This window comes from Gymnoscopelus braueri (assembly GCF_963280865.1).
Source record: "Gymnoscopelus braueri genome assembly, chromosome: 19".
Taxonomy (NCBI): Eukaryota; Metazoa; Chordata; class Actinopteri; order Myctophiformes; family Myctophidae; genus Gymnoscopelus; species Gymnoscopelus braueri.
In genome coordinates, this window is record NC_137621.1 from 33187191 (window position 1) to 33200057 (window position 12867).

Sequence of the window (12867 nt, forward strand, 5' to 3'; positions counted from 1 at the left end):
AGTTATTTGTACGTATTATAACTGCAGATAATAAATAATAGTAGTACTACAATATAAAGTATTGTGGAATGCATTGTGTGTACCTCCTTGAATCTAGGATCCTAGATCTTGTACCAGTGCTTTATCACGTGAATCCTATTGTCCCTATTCTGCGCAGGTCATAATGGGCAAACATTCAGTGAAAACAGGCGAACATTCAGCGAAAATAGCAGATCCACAAGCTCTCAACATGATGCGTTATGAGCTTGTTGGTTTGGTGTAGAGGGGAAAAGGGAGGGGGTCAATTACACACCCTTGCTAAACTGAAATATATAGTGTATAAGTGGTTAATAACTTGAGAACATGATGCAATGTTCTATTGTTAATGTTGCTATACTGAAATGAATGACAACCTGGAAATCGGGAAAACAAAACTTCAGCTATAGGCTGTAGCCCCTCACCAATCAACAAAACAGCCATGGGGGAAGAAATATGAAAATAGATATTTACCAAAGTATTTAATACTTTAAACTTGTGAAGTCTTGACTTTCCTTTCTCCCCTTGTTTTCCTGTAGTTTAACAGAAGGCACCATTGTCGTAGATGTGGTCGTCTGGTGTGTCACGCCTGCTCTGAGAAGAAGATGCACGTTGAGGGATGCCCTGAGGACGAAGCCAGAGTGTGTGACCAGTGTTACATGTACTTCCACCCTGAGTAAGACCCTGTAGCTACGTCCAACTCACTAGCCTACTCATTTATTCATGAAGTGCGTTCATAAAAAATAGAATAGGTTTGTCCAACTGAGGGCTTTACAGAACAACTTGGGACATAAATAGATAAACGTTTGAGAACAACTACAATGCAATTTTTCAAATAGTGAACCTGAGTGGATTTCTGTGCGTGCGTGCGTGCGTGTGCGCGTGTGTGTGCGGAGCTATAAATGTGTGCACTGCATGTTATATCCATGTTAATGATTTGATGAACATTAATTGAATGGCTGTTTGTTTTTGATTGCAGTGTGGATGATGAGCTGGAGGAAGCAGAAGGTAGATATAATTTAAAGATGGTTTCTTCTTTCAATTCAGCAAGTGCACAGAACATCCTGCTGTATGGTGGTTACTGTTCGGAGAGATTTTCCAGTTTTATGTAATTGATCACTAACAGGCGGATGTGGCCATTTTTTGATTAAATTGGAACATTGGCATTCAATCATTTGTTGGAGATCAGTCAGATAATGTCATTAAATGTCCTCCCTTTAACCACTTAAACCTTATATAGTACTTCGTGGACCAGCGTCCCTCAGGGGTCTGTACTTGGCCCCCTCCTTTTTTCCCTCTAATGTCTTCACTCACATTGTGACCTTGTGGACAAGCTATTATTGCGGAATGTTCGTCTATTATGACATGCCCAGAATAGCAACACGAGGGTTCATGTGGTTAAAGTGCAACAGCATGCCATAGCACCCTCCATCCATTTTATGCTAAACTGCTACATCTTTTGACAAAGTAGGGAAGAGTGGGTTTTAAGTAATAAGTCCTCTGTCCCTTCCTTTCCAAGTCCTTTTTCATTCACGAATGACCTTTTCTCATATTTTTTTCCTCTCATTTCTGTAACCTTCTGCTATAACTCTGTTGTGAAACGTGCTCATCCTCTGCTCATCTCTCTGTACAGTGGCTGGGAGCCCCATGGCTACAGACGGTGCTTCAGATGGAATGTTGTATCTGCCCGAGGTGGTCCACAGACGGATACGACTCAGCACAAACCCTGAAGACAACCATCTGCTGCGGAGCGAGTTCTACTACGAACAGGTCTGGATGTAGATAAAAAAGGGATACAGTTACCCCCCCCCCCCCACAAATAAAAAAGATTCCTGTATTATATATTGTAGATAGCGTATTATATATTGTAGATAGCTTTAAATATTGTGCACATATTGTATTAGTACTGTACTCTAGTCTGTACTGCTAATGTGTACTGTGTGGGTGAGCCGTGGCTCATGACACATGGCTCATAGCTCCAGAAGTATCTATGAGTTACGGCTTGGCTCACTCAGTATAAAATACTCTTTACAGTTGAATAACAGTATATCCCTAAACCTTATGTCCGCTTTCTGGTCATTGTGCCCATTTAGGATATTAGGACGTATGACCTGGCATGTACCATTTAACTTAACCCATTCACATATTGCATGTGTTCATTTATCCATACCACCTCGAAGGCTCCCAGTGCCCACCTCTGTGTGACCATCTTGACCCTGCACAGTGACCAGACGGCTTGTGGTCACCAGCTTATCAACCACTGCCGTTCCCTGTCCCGTAAGCTGACCAACCCAGAGGTGGACGCCTGTCTCCTCACTGAAATCATGAGGCAGCTGATCTTCAGCGCCAAGCTAATGTTTGTCAAGGTCGGCCGCAGCCAGGATCTCGCCCTCTGTGACAGGTGAAACTAATGAAATGACAGTATTTGGAATGAATTGGTGACATTTGTTTTGACATACTTTGTGAATTGGATGGGTGAGGGTATTGCCCATATCTGTACAATTCTGATATTATTATTAATTACTATTATTAAGTAAGAAATCTGTTTAGTAAAAGTCCATATAGAAGTAAATACTATGATTTCTGTATTGACTTTAAAATAACTTACACAGTATATGCCTTTATTCTTCAATGTTTTCAAATTCAACTCAATGTCTCTAGTAATAAAGGTGGTTTGAAATGCATTTGAGGACCCCCTCAAAAATGATACATCTCAAGGGGCTTATCCTAACGGAAATTTCTAAATAAATAAAAATGTATAAAATAATTAGCAAACAATGCTTGGTCTCTCTCTTTCTCATAACACACATTCTGTTACTTCTCTGTCTTGTCTTGAGCTCACTCTTGTCAATGTCCTCTGTCCATAACAGCTATATCAGCAAAGTAGACGTCCTTAAGATTCTGGTGACAGCCAATTACAAGTACATCCCGTCTCTGGATGATATTTTGGAGACGACTGCCGTCACTCGTCTGCGTAACCAGCTACTGGAGGCAGAACACTACCAGCTGGCTGTGGAGGTGAGGAGGCACTCAGCAGTGTCTGTGTGTGACCCGGATCGCTGGCCTAGTGGACCGGGCATTTAGGCTCTAATGTAGCCTGACAGCGCGTCGCACTATATTTTTGTTTATCTGAGTAGGTCATTAATGTAGTTGTATTTGGGCAAATTAAATTGCTAGTGACTAAAACCACATTGTAATCTAGTGGTTCTTCTCTTACGCCAGGTATCCACAAAGAGCGGACTGGACCCTGGTGGTGTATGGCACGCATGGGGCATGGCCTCTCTCAAGGCGGGGAACCTTTCAGCGGCACGGGAGAAGTTTGCCCGCTGCCTGAAGGCCCCGGTGGACCGCAACCAGCTCAACCTGGGGCCCTGTCTTCTGCAGGAGATAGTCCAGCACTTGGAGTCCACAGTTCGACTGACACCAGCCATGGTAGGAGAACAAAGCTTTAATTTAAAAAAAATTTTTTTTACAGTTCAGCCATTGGCCAAGCCGTCTAGAACAATTTGTATGTATGGACGGTCTGTCCCCTTAAAAGTAGACCAATCACAGCAGCTCATGCCGCTATGTGCATGACGTCACAAAGTCGAAGCACCTCCAGCCAGAAAGCATGTTGTGTCTTTCTTACTTTACTTACTGTATGCTCTTCGCCCCCTATGGGGCATAAGGCATCGATAATGTTTCTCTACCTATCACGGTCTTTGGCAACAAGTTGTGTCTCTCACCCCATGAGAGACCCATCTCCTGCAGGTTATCTTAGGTCTGCCTCGTTTCCTTTTCCGCATGGTGTCTAGGCTATCTGAGGGCAACTTTGGGGATCCACTCTCGGGGCATTTGTAGTATGTGTCTAAGCCATCTTAGACGACGGTGTTTAATTTCTTGGCAGTCAGTCTTCATATAGAGTTCCTTGTTTGATATTTTATTGGGCCAGAATATATATGGCAGATCTTTCTCTAGCCTGACACAACATTGTGGCGAATCTCTTGGTTACACCAACATTGTTCTTGTGAAGCACGTTCTTGGTAAAGTATCTATAAAGATAGCTATTTCTATTTGGCCAAATGAGGCATAGTCCATCACTACATAGTCTGCGTGCATGTGTGTAAATATGCCATACATACTTTTGTCTTATTTAAGACTACTCTTTCAAATTAGTTTAATTGGGAAGGCTTCAATAATGCTGGCATGTGCTCGAATAGTGTTTGATACTAAGAAAAAAAAGAAAGTAAATATATTTACTCTATACTGTATATACAGTATGAAGTTGTGTGTGTGTGTGTGTGTGTGTGTGTGTGTGTGTGTGTGTGTGTGTGTGTGTGTGTGGTGTGTGTGTGTGTGTGTGTGTGTGTGTAATTTTGCACAATAAACTAGTGTTGAATTTGCCAATATTTGGAAGGTAATTTACATGGAGAGTGTGTCCAAAATTATGACTAATTGAGAAATGAGAAAGCTATAGTCTTCGTTGTGTTCTGTTCACTGTGTCAGCATGTGTGGGGATATGTACAGTACATGAACTTAGCTTTGGGCATTTGGGGTGCATCTCTGATCGTTTCCATGCTATGTGTGCCTGCACCAGCGTGTTGCTTCGTATGTGATTATGTGTAGCTTTGTGTGTACACATGCCTTTTATATGACTCAGTGTCCGCCTGCCGGTATGTGTACCTCTTGTACCTGCACATTTATCTATATCATTTATGTGTGTGTGTGCTTATGTGTGTTGCAGCCTTTTGGCGAGGAGATCCTGGCTTCTCTGTGGGAGCTGAAGGAGGCCCTGTCTGAGTCCGGCCCAGTGGACTGGCCGGAGGGACAGGCCCTGAACAGCAGCCTCCACCAGGAGTGTCTGTACTACCTGAATGCCTATGGAACACACCTGGCCCTGGTCAGCTTCTACATGCGTCAGGACTGCATGAGGGAGGCACTGGTACACCTGCTCAGCAAGGTGAGGAGTAGGGCTGGGCAATGAACCGTAAATACTGTATATCGAAACCGATATTTAGAACCAATAACTGACTTAATCTTGCTCATGTAGATTAATCGAATAATCAATATTTTGAATATTTGTATTTTATTTCTTATATATCAACGAATCGACCCTCTGTTCGATTCTTTATAATCGACTAAATCGATTAGTCTAATTAACCACTTAACCCTGTATTATTCTTTGTTGTACAATGGTGCATAAAAAAATTAGCCGATATACAAGCTCACAACGTATCGCGATGTGTTGTGAGTGTGTAGATCTACTCTTTTCACTATGTTCTTTTTTTGTTATCGTTCATTAATCGTAATTGATGCAAAAGTTTTAAATAATGGTGATATTGAGTTGCAGTCATATCGCACAGCTAGTGAGGTGGTGTTTGTCAGAAATGCATTATAAAAGCACTTAGAAATTTCTGAACTGTTGAGGGGACTTTAAAAATAAAGGGAACACTCATACTCATGACCAATAGTCATCGTCAATGAATGTTTAAATCCCAGGACTGCCTGGATGAGGTGTTCTTGGAGGGAGTGCTGCAGCCTAGTTTGGAGTGCAGTCGTCTGGGCATGTTGCAGGGCATGTTGGAGACCCTGGACCCCGGCCTGGAGGCCTGTAGCCGCTACCTGATTGCCGCCTGCCAATTCCTGCAGCGCCGGGGATACTACCACACCCTCTACCAGCTCCAGCAGTTCATGATGGTCTGAATCATTGATATATATATATATATATATGTAGTCTATACTGTATGTATGTCTGTCTGTCTGTCTGCACACACACACACACACACACACACACACACACACACACACACACACACACACACACACACACACACACAATATACTGTATATGGATCATGATATGGTGTGGATGGAATTCAAATTTATTTCAATTTGAACAAATACATTTTCATTCAGTGCTTAGGAGATTAATTCCACATAAATCATAATAATAATTATTTATACTACAGGATCATGTGCGGGCGGCCATGACATGTATCCGTTTCTTCACCCATGGGGCTCAATCATACTTGCAGTTGGGAGAACAGCAGGTGCAGTATATCATTTGCCCCATTTTCTTTTTCTCTTTCAACTACTTTCAACCTGGACATGGCAAAAAAAAAATCAAAAATCAAAAGCGGCCGTGACGTATATGTATGTAATGTATGAGTATGTAGGTCTGCTATTTTTGCTATTTGTTGTATGAGATTTAAAGGGCTTTAGTGGGCAAACAGTCAAACCACCAACTACAGTATAAGGATTTCCCTATGGGACCTAGTTTAGTATGTTAACTTGGATTGTGACCAAGCACGTGAGGTGCTGAAACGTATTTGTGACACACTCCCACGTTTCTTCACCTCACGTGCAGCAGTGGAAGGACGTGAAAAATTACACATTTATTTATGGAACATTGCAAGTTCCCAAAAGAAACCTATAAAAACCAAATGAATTAGGACATTTGTAAAGATCTCACTTTGACCCTGACCCTGACGTTAACCGTTGACTGTATCATCTTGACCTTGATCAGAGGTGGTTGGTCAGAGCCAAGGAACACCTGAGGACTTACCTGCAGGAGCAGCAAGGTCGGAGGAAGTCTGCAGTCAACTCCTTCAGGAAGACAATGTCCTCCAACGATGTGTCCAGGTAAAGGTGCTGACACACCGGGGGTGCATTTACTGTGCGATTAATGCAACCAAAAGTATTGAGTAATGAGTACATCCACACAGAACACTCATTATATGCGGTGATGAAGCGCATAAAATTTCTTTTTTCAGAACAAGTTAGATTTTTCACCATGAATAAAGGCATCAACCTGTATGAATGAGTCATTGACTATATGAATAGTTTTGATGGTAAATACTCGGCACAGTGATTCTCGTATAATTTATTCATCACGTCTGCAGTGTGTGTGTGTGTATACATATGGATGTATTTTAGATTTTTATAGGTCAGATTAGATCAATTTGTAACATTCATCTGTCTGGTGTTTAAGTTGTGTACGTATACCATAGCTTCTATGATCTCTTGCTATTGCCTCCAGGCACATGAACACAATTGAGCTTCAGCTGGAGGTAACACGGTTCCTTCATCGCTGTGAATCTTCAGCGTCCTCCAAGACTGTATATACGACTACCCCTTCCACTAACAGCACAGCTTCCACCGCACCCCCCACACTGTTTGGTAACGGCAACAACAAGATTGAGGTGGCCTGCAAGGTGGGCTGATTTGTTGTATTGCATTATGAAAAGCACATACTGGCCAATCTACAAGCTCACACTGCGTTGCATCGTGGCGTGTGAGTTTGTGGATCTGCTATTTTCATCTTCAGTATTCTGTGTGTAATAAAAACTTTGGTGGTTTGTATGTTATGGAGACCATAACAAAATGTGTACATTTTCAGGTGATGCTTGGAGGGAAGAACATTGAAGAGGGGTTCGGTATAGCATACAGAGTCATACAGGTATGAGAGAGATGTGCTCTGTTTTGTCACAGTGGGTTTTCATCAAAGCATGTCAACCCATTTCAGTTCAGTTCACTTTCAGCTTACTGTAGTGACGCATAGTTGACAAACATACAGTTGCACAACACGGGAACATTTACATATGTTTTTCCCTAAGCTTTAATAAAATATGACTGTTTTGTGTGTTTCACTCTCAATCCCTCCTTCGCTCCCCTCCTTCCCCTCCACCCAGGACTTCCAGCTGGAGACCCAGACGGTGTATGTGCGTGTGGGTCAAAGGCTGGTCCGTCAGAGGCAGTATGGGGCTGTCCGTCAGCTGCTAAAGTGTGTGGGGGAGTCGGGGACAGCCACCAAGAACGACTGCGATGCTATCGTCCTCAGCTGTGTCTCTATTGCAGAAAAGGGTCCTGCCAATGTGAGTGTCGGTCCTTTTGACGTAGTACAATCTGTAGATGTGAGTGACGGTCCTTTTTGACATAGTAGAAATAAAATGTGTGCTTAGAATTAACACTCCTTGACAGTATGCTGGCTGCTATGTAGATACCTGATGAAGAATGTTCCGTCTGACTTTCATTTATTCTATTTAGGCCAAGGAGTTGGAGAGTCTCATTTTGGAGACAAAGGGCACAGAGAACAAGGTAGAGTAAACCTCAATGCTCAATTTATTTTTCAACTTTCCTCTTCACTAATGCACAATTCACTAATTATTTTGTTAAAACAGCTTTATATTCTGATAGTGCTCATTGCTATAGAGTGCTAGTTCAGTAACAGGAGTCCCCATGTCTCTCCTGCTCTTTACTAAACAGAAAATGCATTTTCAGGTCCGGATACCTATTTTATCCAATCAGGAGAGAGAACTTGCACGGTATACAGTTTCAAAAAGTGAAATTGGAAGTGCATTGGAAGAAATGAGCAGACAAATGGGTACTCTTTCCTAATTGGCTGAGATTTTTCCGCCCACCTGAAATTAATTCTCTGTTTATTAAAGAGCTGAAGAGACGGGGAGGCCTCTGTTACTGAATACTCTATAACAATGATTACTATCAGAATATAGTGCTTTAAAGCTGCACTATGTACCTTTCCTCTTCTACCCCGGACTTGAACGCGGTTTCCTGCACAAGTGCTGACATTTTTACCCTTGAGCTAATGGAGCCTGGCTGCTTGCTCAGGGGATAAATTGAATCTTGACCATCAGGTCAAAATTCGTATCAGATCCTGTGTCTAGCTGAGACATGACCTTTGACACGAACTACCGGTAAATGTCTCAATAGAAGAGCAGTCAGCAGGGAGACAAAATACAACCACCCCAATTGTATAAGTTATATTGTATTAACATACTCTACCATACAGGACAAAATAACATTTTATTAATTAAAGCATTTAATTAGCATGATTAAAAATGCCATGTTATATATAATATTACTATTATCACAATACTGTATTATCATTATCTAAAGATTAAGGCCTATATACAGTAGTATCTCTATTATCAGGGCTGTGAAGCAGCGCACAACTTTCATTTTTGAAAAGCACCATATTAATGAATCACAATCATGTCGGTGTGTTTCATTGTTATCAACTTTATTAGCATCATTAGCATTAGCACCACAGTGTTATCACTATGCCTGCCCTCCATTCACAGATCAAGGCCTACCTGCAGTGCAGCAAGCTGCGGCCAGCGTACCTCCTGGCGGTGAAACTGGAGTCCAGCCGAGCCGGCCCGCTGGTGCAGGAGGTCCTGCTGGCTGCCGAGGCTGCAGAGGACTCGGTGATGCAGAACATCTGTCGCCAGTGGCTGTCTGAGCACCACAACAAAAGCTCACAGCAGCGCCAGGGGCGACCCAATGCTAGGTAACGGCATCACAGCGCAGGGTAGTGACAGAGTTGGTCTTAACTAGGGCATATGTCACTAACAGTTCCAGTGAGCATGTTAAGAGCGGTGGGTGTCGTTTGTGATTCGAGAGTCCAGGGTTCCTAAACAGAAAGCATTAATGGTATGGTAAAAGTATGTTTGTCCATGTCTGGAAGAGTATGGGGGTGGGGGGCAAAATGTCATATATATACAGTATATATTATGCTATCCTATTTAAAATAATTATTCTCAGTTATGCAGTGCAGTGGCTCTATCAGCCAATACTCCCTCCTGACCAAAATCTGATGCTGTCTAGTTGAGGTAAGAGCCGGTATGAAAAGTACAGTAGGAACCCTTATGATTGCCTTGAATACCTATTGTTTGTGCAGACTCCTACTTCTTTTAAAGAAACACCATTGTGCTTTATCCCTCCCACTCTGGTCTTATTGACCGTAATTATTACCTTGTGTGTTTCATCCATTTCTGTGGCGAGGGAACAGCAAAACTGCACTAGAATGACAACCACTCTATAACAATTATAACAAGAATTCAACAAACAAAAAACTAAAGACGCAATATGCACACATAGTTCAACTTTAAACACTAAACGTCTAGGCATAATCTCTTACAGAGTATTTATGTTCTACCTCAGCCAAAAGGGAAAATATAATATTGCTTACAGAAAAGCCTCTGAAAATGTCTTAGTGGGTTGTACTGTGTTTTGCCATTTCTTTGTCCTTGTTATATTTTGCTCGTGGATGAAGTGGGGTTTTGTTTCATTCAAATGGAAATGCAATGAGCTGTATGAAACCCCTCAAGTTTAACCAGTCCAGGAAATATTGGTACACTTTCAATACCTCTGAACACAGACAATTTGGAATGTTGAATTTACAGTTTTGAACTGTGTTCTTGTCGATGCTGTTTACCTGTTGGTTTCACCTGTCATTCTTGCTTCAATGTTTTCACCATCATTAACCTATTTCCTTTTAATGAGGATAATAATTGATAATAATAATAATAATAATAATAATAATAATAATAATAATAATGGTATTAATAAACAAAAAACATGGCATTTGAGGTACTGAAAGGGCATTAAGGTTAGCACAAAGGAGCTTTCCAGAAAACAAATACTTGGAAGTTGGATGCACAAAGGGACCTCAATTAATTATTAATGTTTAAGAAGTTGAGCTTGGAAAGGTGATTTGAATTGAAAACATGAAAAAAGTCCTCTCTGGTCACCATGATTGTCTCCAGGTGGCATATGTGTCTTTTAATGTTTTGTCTCTGAAAGTCTGTTCAGAGCATATGTCTTTTCACTGCATTGATTAAATGTTTTCTGCATTAGGTGTTTTGAAAAGGTGTAAAGTAATTGGCTCCGTCACTGCTGTGAAACTATGTTTTCATATTTTTCTGTCAAAAACACATGATGCTCATATCATTCTGAAAAGAACTAACAGAAACCTGTGAATTATTTTAATATATTGTGTATATATAGACATACAGAAACAATCATGGTATGTTACAAAAAGGGATTTCATCTTTGCCATATTTCTGTGTGTGTGCGTGTGTGTGTGTGTGTGTGTGTGTGTGTGTGTTTGTTTTGTTTTGTTTTACGACCTGGACAAAATAACTTCATGCCATGAAAAAAGTGTTAAATTAAGTTATTTGTTCATGATGGCCACCTATGTTACAGAATCAGCTTTGTCAAGCTGTGGATTATATTTATGTTTATATTTAGCAAGGCATCATGGTGCCGATCTGGTGATGTGATCAGAGGCATTCACGTGTCGCATCAACTGTAGTTTAAACTATAACACCCTGGCCTCTTTTTCCCTCTCAACAAAACACATATGATCATCGGAGATGAGAAGAAGCCATTTTAGGGTGTTGAGATGGGCCATTGTCATTTTATATGGATGTGTTTGCACTCAAAGCCGCCTATATGATCAGGACTGTTGTCTTTTCACTGCCGCACTTTATACTTGGTGAGTCTCAAATAACAAATTATGCAGGAAAACTAGTGTAAAATTGGTAAGGATATTTTGACTGCTAATGATAATGGTGTTTGAGATTGAAGGTAAAAAGGAAGACAAATTTAGTTGTCCTCAGAAAAATGGATTTTTGAGGCTAGTGGTCTGGTTGAATTACTAATGAATTCATTTAATAATGAATCTGCCTTTTCAGATTGTTAAAATTACTGTGATACAGTTGCCATGTTGATAAAACCTCACTAATAAAATGTGGATTGTGTATATAAATGTACATGATGTCATTTACTTTTTATTCTCTCGCAGGCTAGAAACTCCCTATTCATAGAGTGCCCAACCTTTCCCTTTTTTCTAAGCCAGTACCCACATATCCAGTTTGTGTGCGTTAACAAAGAAATATAAATGAATAACCCTGAGCTGAGTATGAGACAACTTGACTTCAACTTAACTTTGTTTTCTTACTTGGGGTCAATGATTTCAGAAGGTTTTACATGGAGACCAATGGAAACTCCACAATCTGCTCAAGTTGTCTTGTATTCACCTTTAAATGTAGAATCAAATGTGCTTCATTGTAATCATAGATAGGTCATAATAAGCACCCTGTTTCTGTGTTCACTGTCATTTACTTTACTGGGGGACCCAGTGACACTCCTGGCTATGAATACCAAACAACAAATGCACGTCACGGTTGCCCCCATGGATTGACTACTTCCTCTTTCATGTTTGACATGCAAGCAGTGTTGCTATAATGGAAACGTTCTTTTTTTCATGCCTTCCCGGCGGACAGCCATGCCCAGATGTTTTGAGGTTGTCCGTCCATTCGTCCCACCCAACCTTGTGGACATGATATCTCAATAATACATTGAGATATGTATTGGGACATCTCCCTTATTTACATTTTCTGAAAAGTAGTCATTTTGGACATACAAGGTTTCTGCCCGACATCGATGATACGCTCTTGTTCTTTAAAGGGATAGTTCACCCCCAAAATGACTTTGATGACCGGAACCGCTGCCACTGCCGGTCATCAAATTATTGGCCTTGGAATGCGACAATATCGATTGAGAAAATATTTATTTTGGGTGAACTATCCCTTTAACCTAAATTTCAACCTCCAATTCCAGCCATGTCCAGCTCCAGCTGCACTTAATCCCTGAAATGCCAATGTATCAATTTATTCTAATCAGTCATTTTGAAAGTAAATGACAGGACACGCTTTTGTTGACAGTCAATTCACCCACATCCAAACACACATCACTTTCACTTTGAGTTGGCACAGGATGAAAATCACTAGTCATAATGACAGTGTAGCCAGCAGCCTACTACCCAGAGGACATACCCCCAGACAGGGGGTAGGTGGTGCACATCACTCTTTCACTTTGAGTAGGCGTGCATCATTCTCTCACTTTCAGTAGGCACGCATTATTACTCTTTCACTTTTGAGTATGCACGCATCACATTTTTACTTTCAGTATGTGTGCATCACTTTAACCTCTTGAACCCCATACGTTGAGTGGAGTCCCTCTGGGCTCTATACTAATGCATTTTCTGTTTTCTACATTAAATATCTT

General features: G+C 41.1%; 1 protein-coding gene across 3 annotated transcripts in view; it reads left to right on the forward strand.

Moving 5' to 3' along the window:
* Positions 1-11570, forward strand: part of zfyve26 (zinc finger, FYVE domain containing 26) — a 39875-nt gene extending 28305 nt beyond the window's left edge. For all 3 annotated transcript variants that reach the window (XM_080413757.1, XM_080413759.1, XM_080413758.1), the window contains exons 29-43: positions 555-691; positions 995-1023; positions 1649-1785; positions 2196-2416; positions 2886-3033; positions 3238-3447; positions 4739-4954; positions 5494-5691; positions 5964-6044; positions 6521-6636; positions 7034-7208; positions 7394-7453; positions 7686-7868; positions 8041-8091; positions 9096-11570. In XM_080413757.1, the coding sequence (XP_080269883.1) occupies positions 555-691; positions 995-1023; positions 1649-1785; positions 2196-2416; positions 2886-3033; positions 3238-3447; positions 4739-4954; positions 5494-5691; positions 5964-6044; positions 6521-6636; positions 7034-7208; positions 7394-7453; positions 7686-7868; positions 8041-8091; positions 9096-9308 (2175 nt within the window). In that variant the 3' untranslated portion in view covers positions 9309-11570. The remainder of the gene's footprint in view (positions 1-554; positions 692-994; positions 1024-1648; positions 1786-2195; positions 2417-2885; positions 3034-3237; positions 3448-4738; positions 4955-5493; positions 5692-5963; positions 6045-6520; positions 6637-7033; positions 7209-7393; positions 7454-7685; positions 7869-8040; positions 8092-9095) is intronic.
* The last annotated feature ends 1297 nt before the right edge of the window (positions 11571-12867 follow it).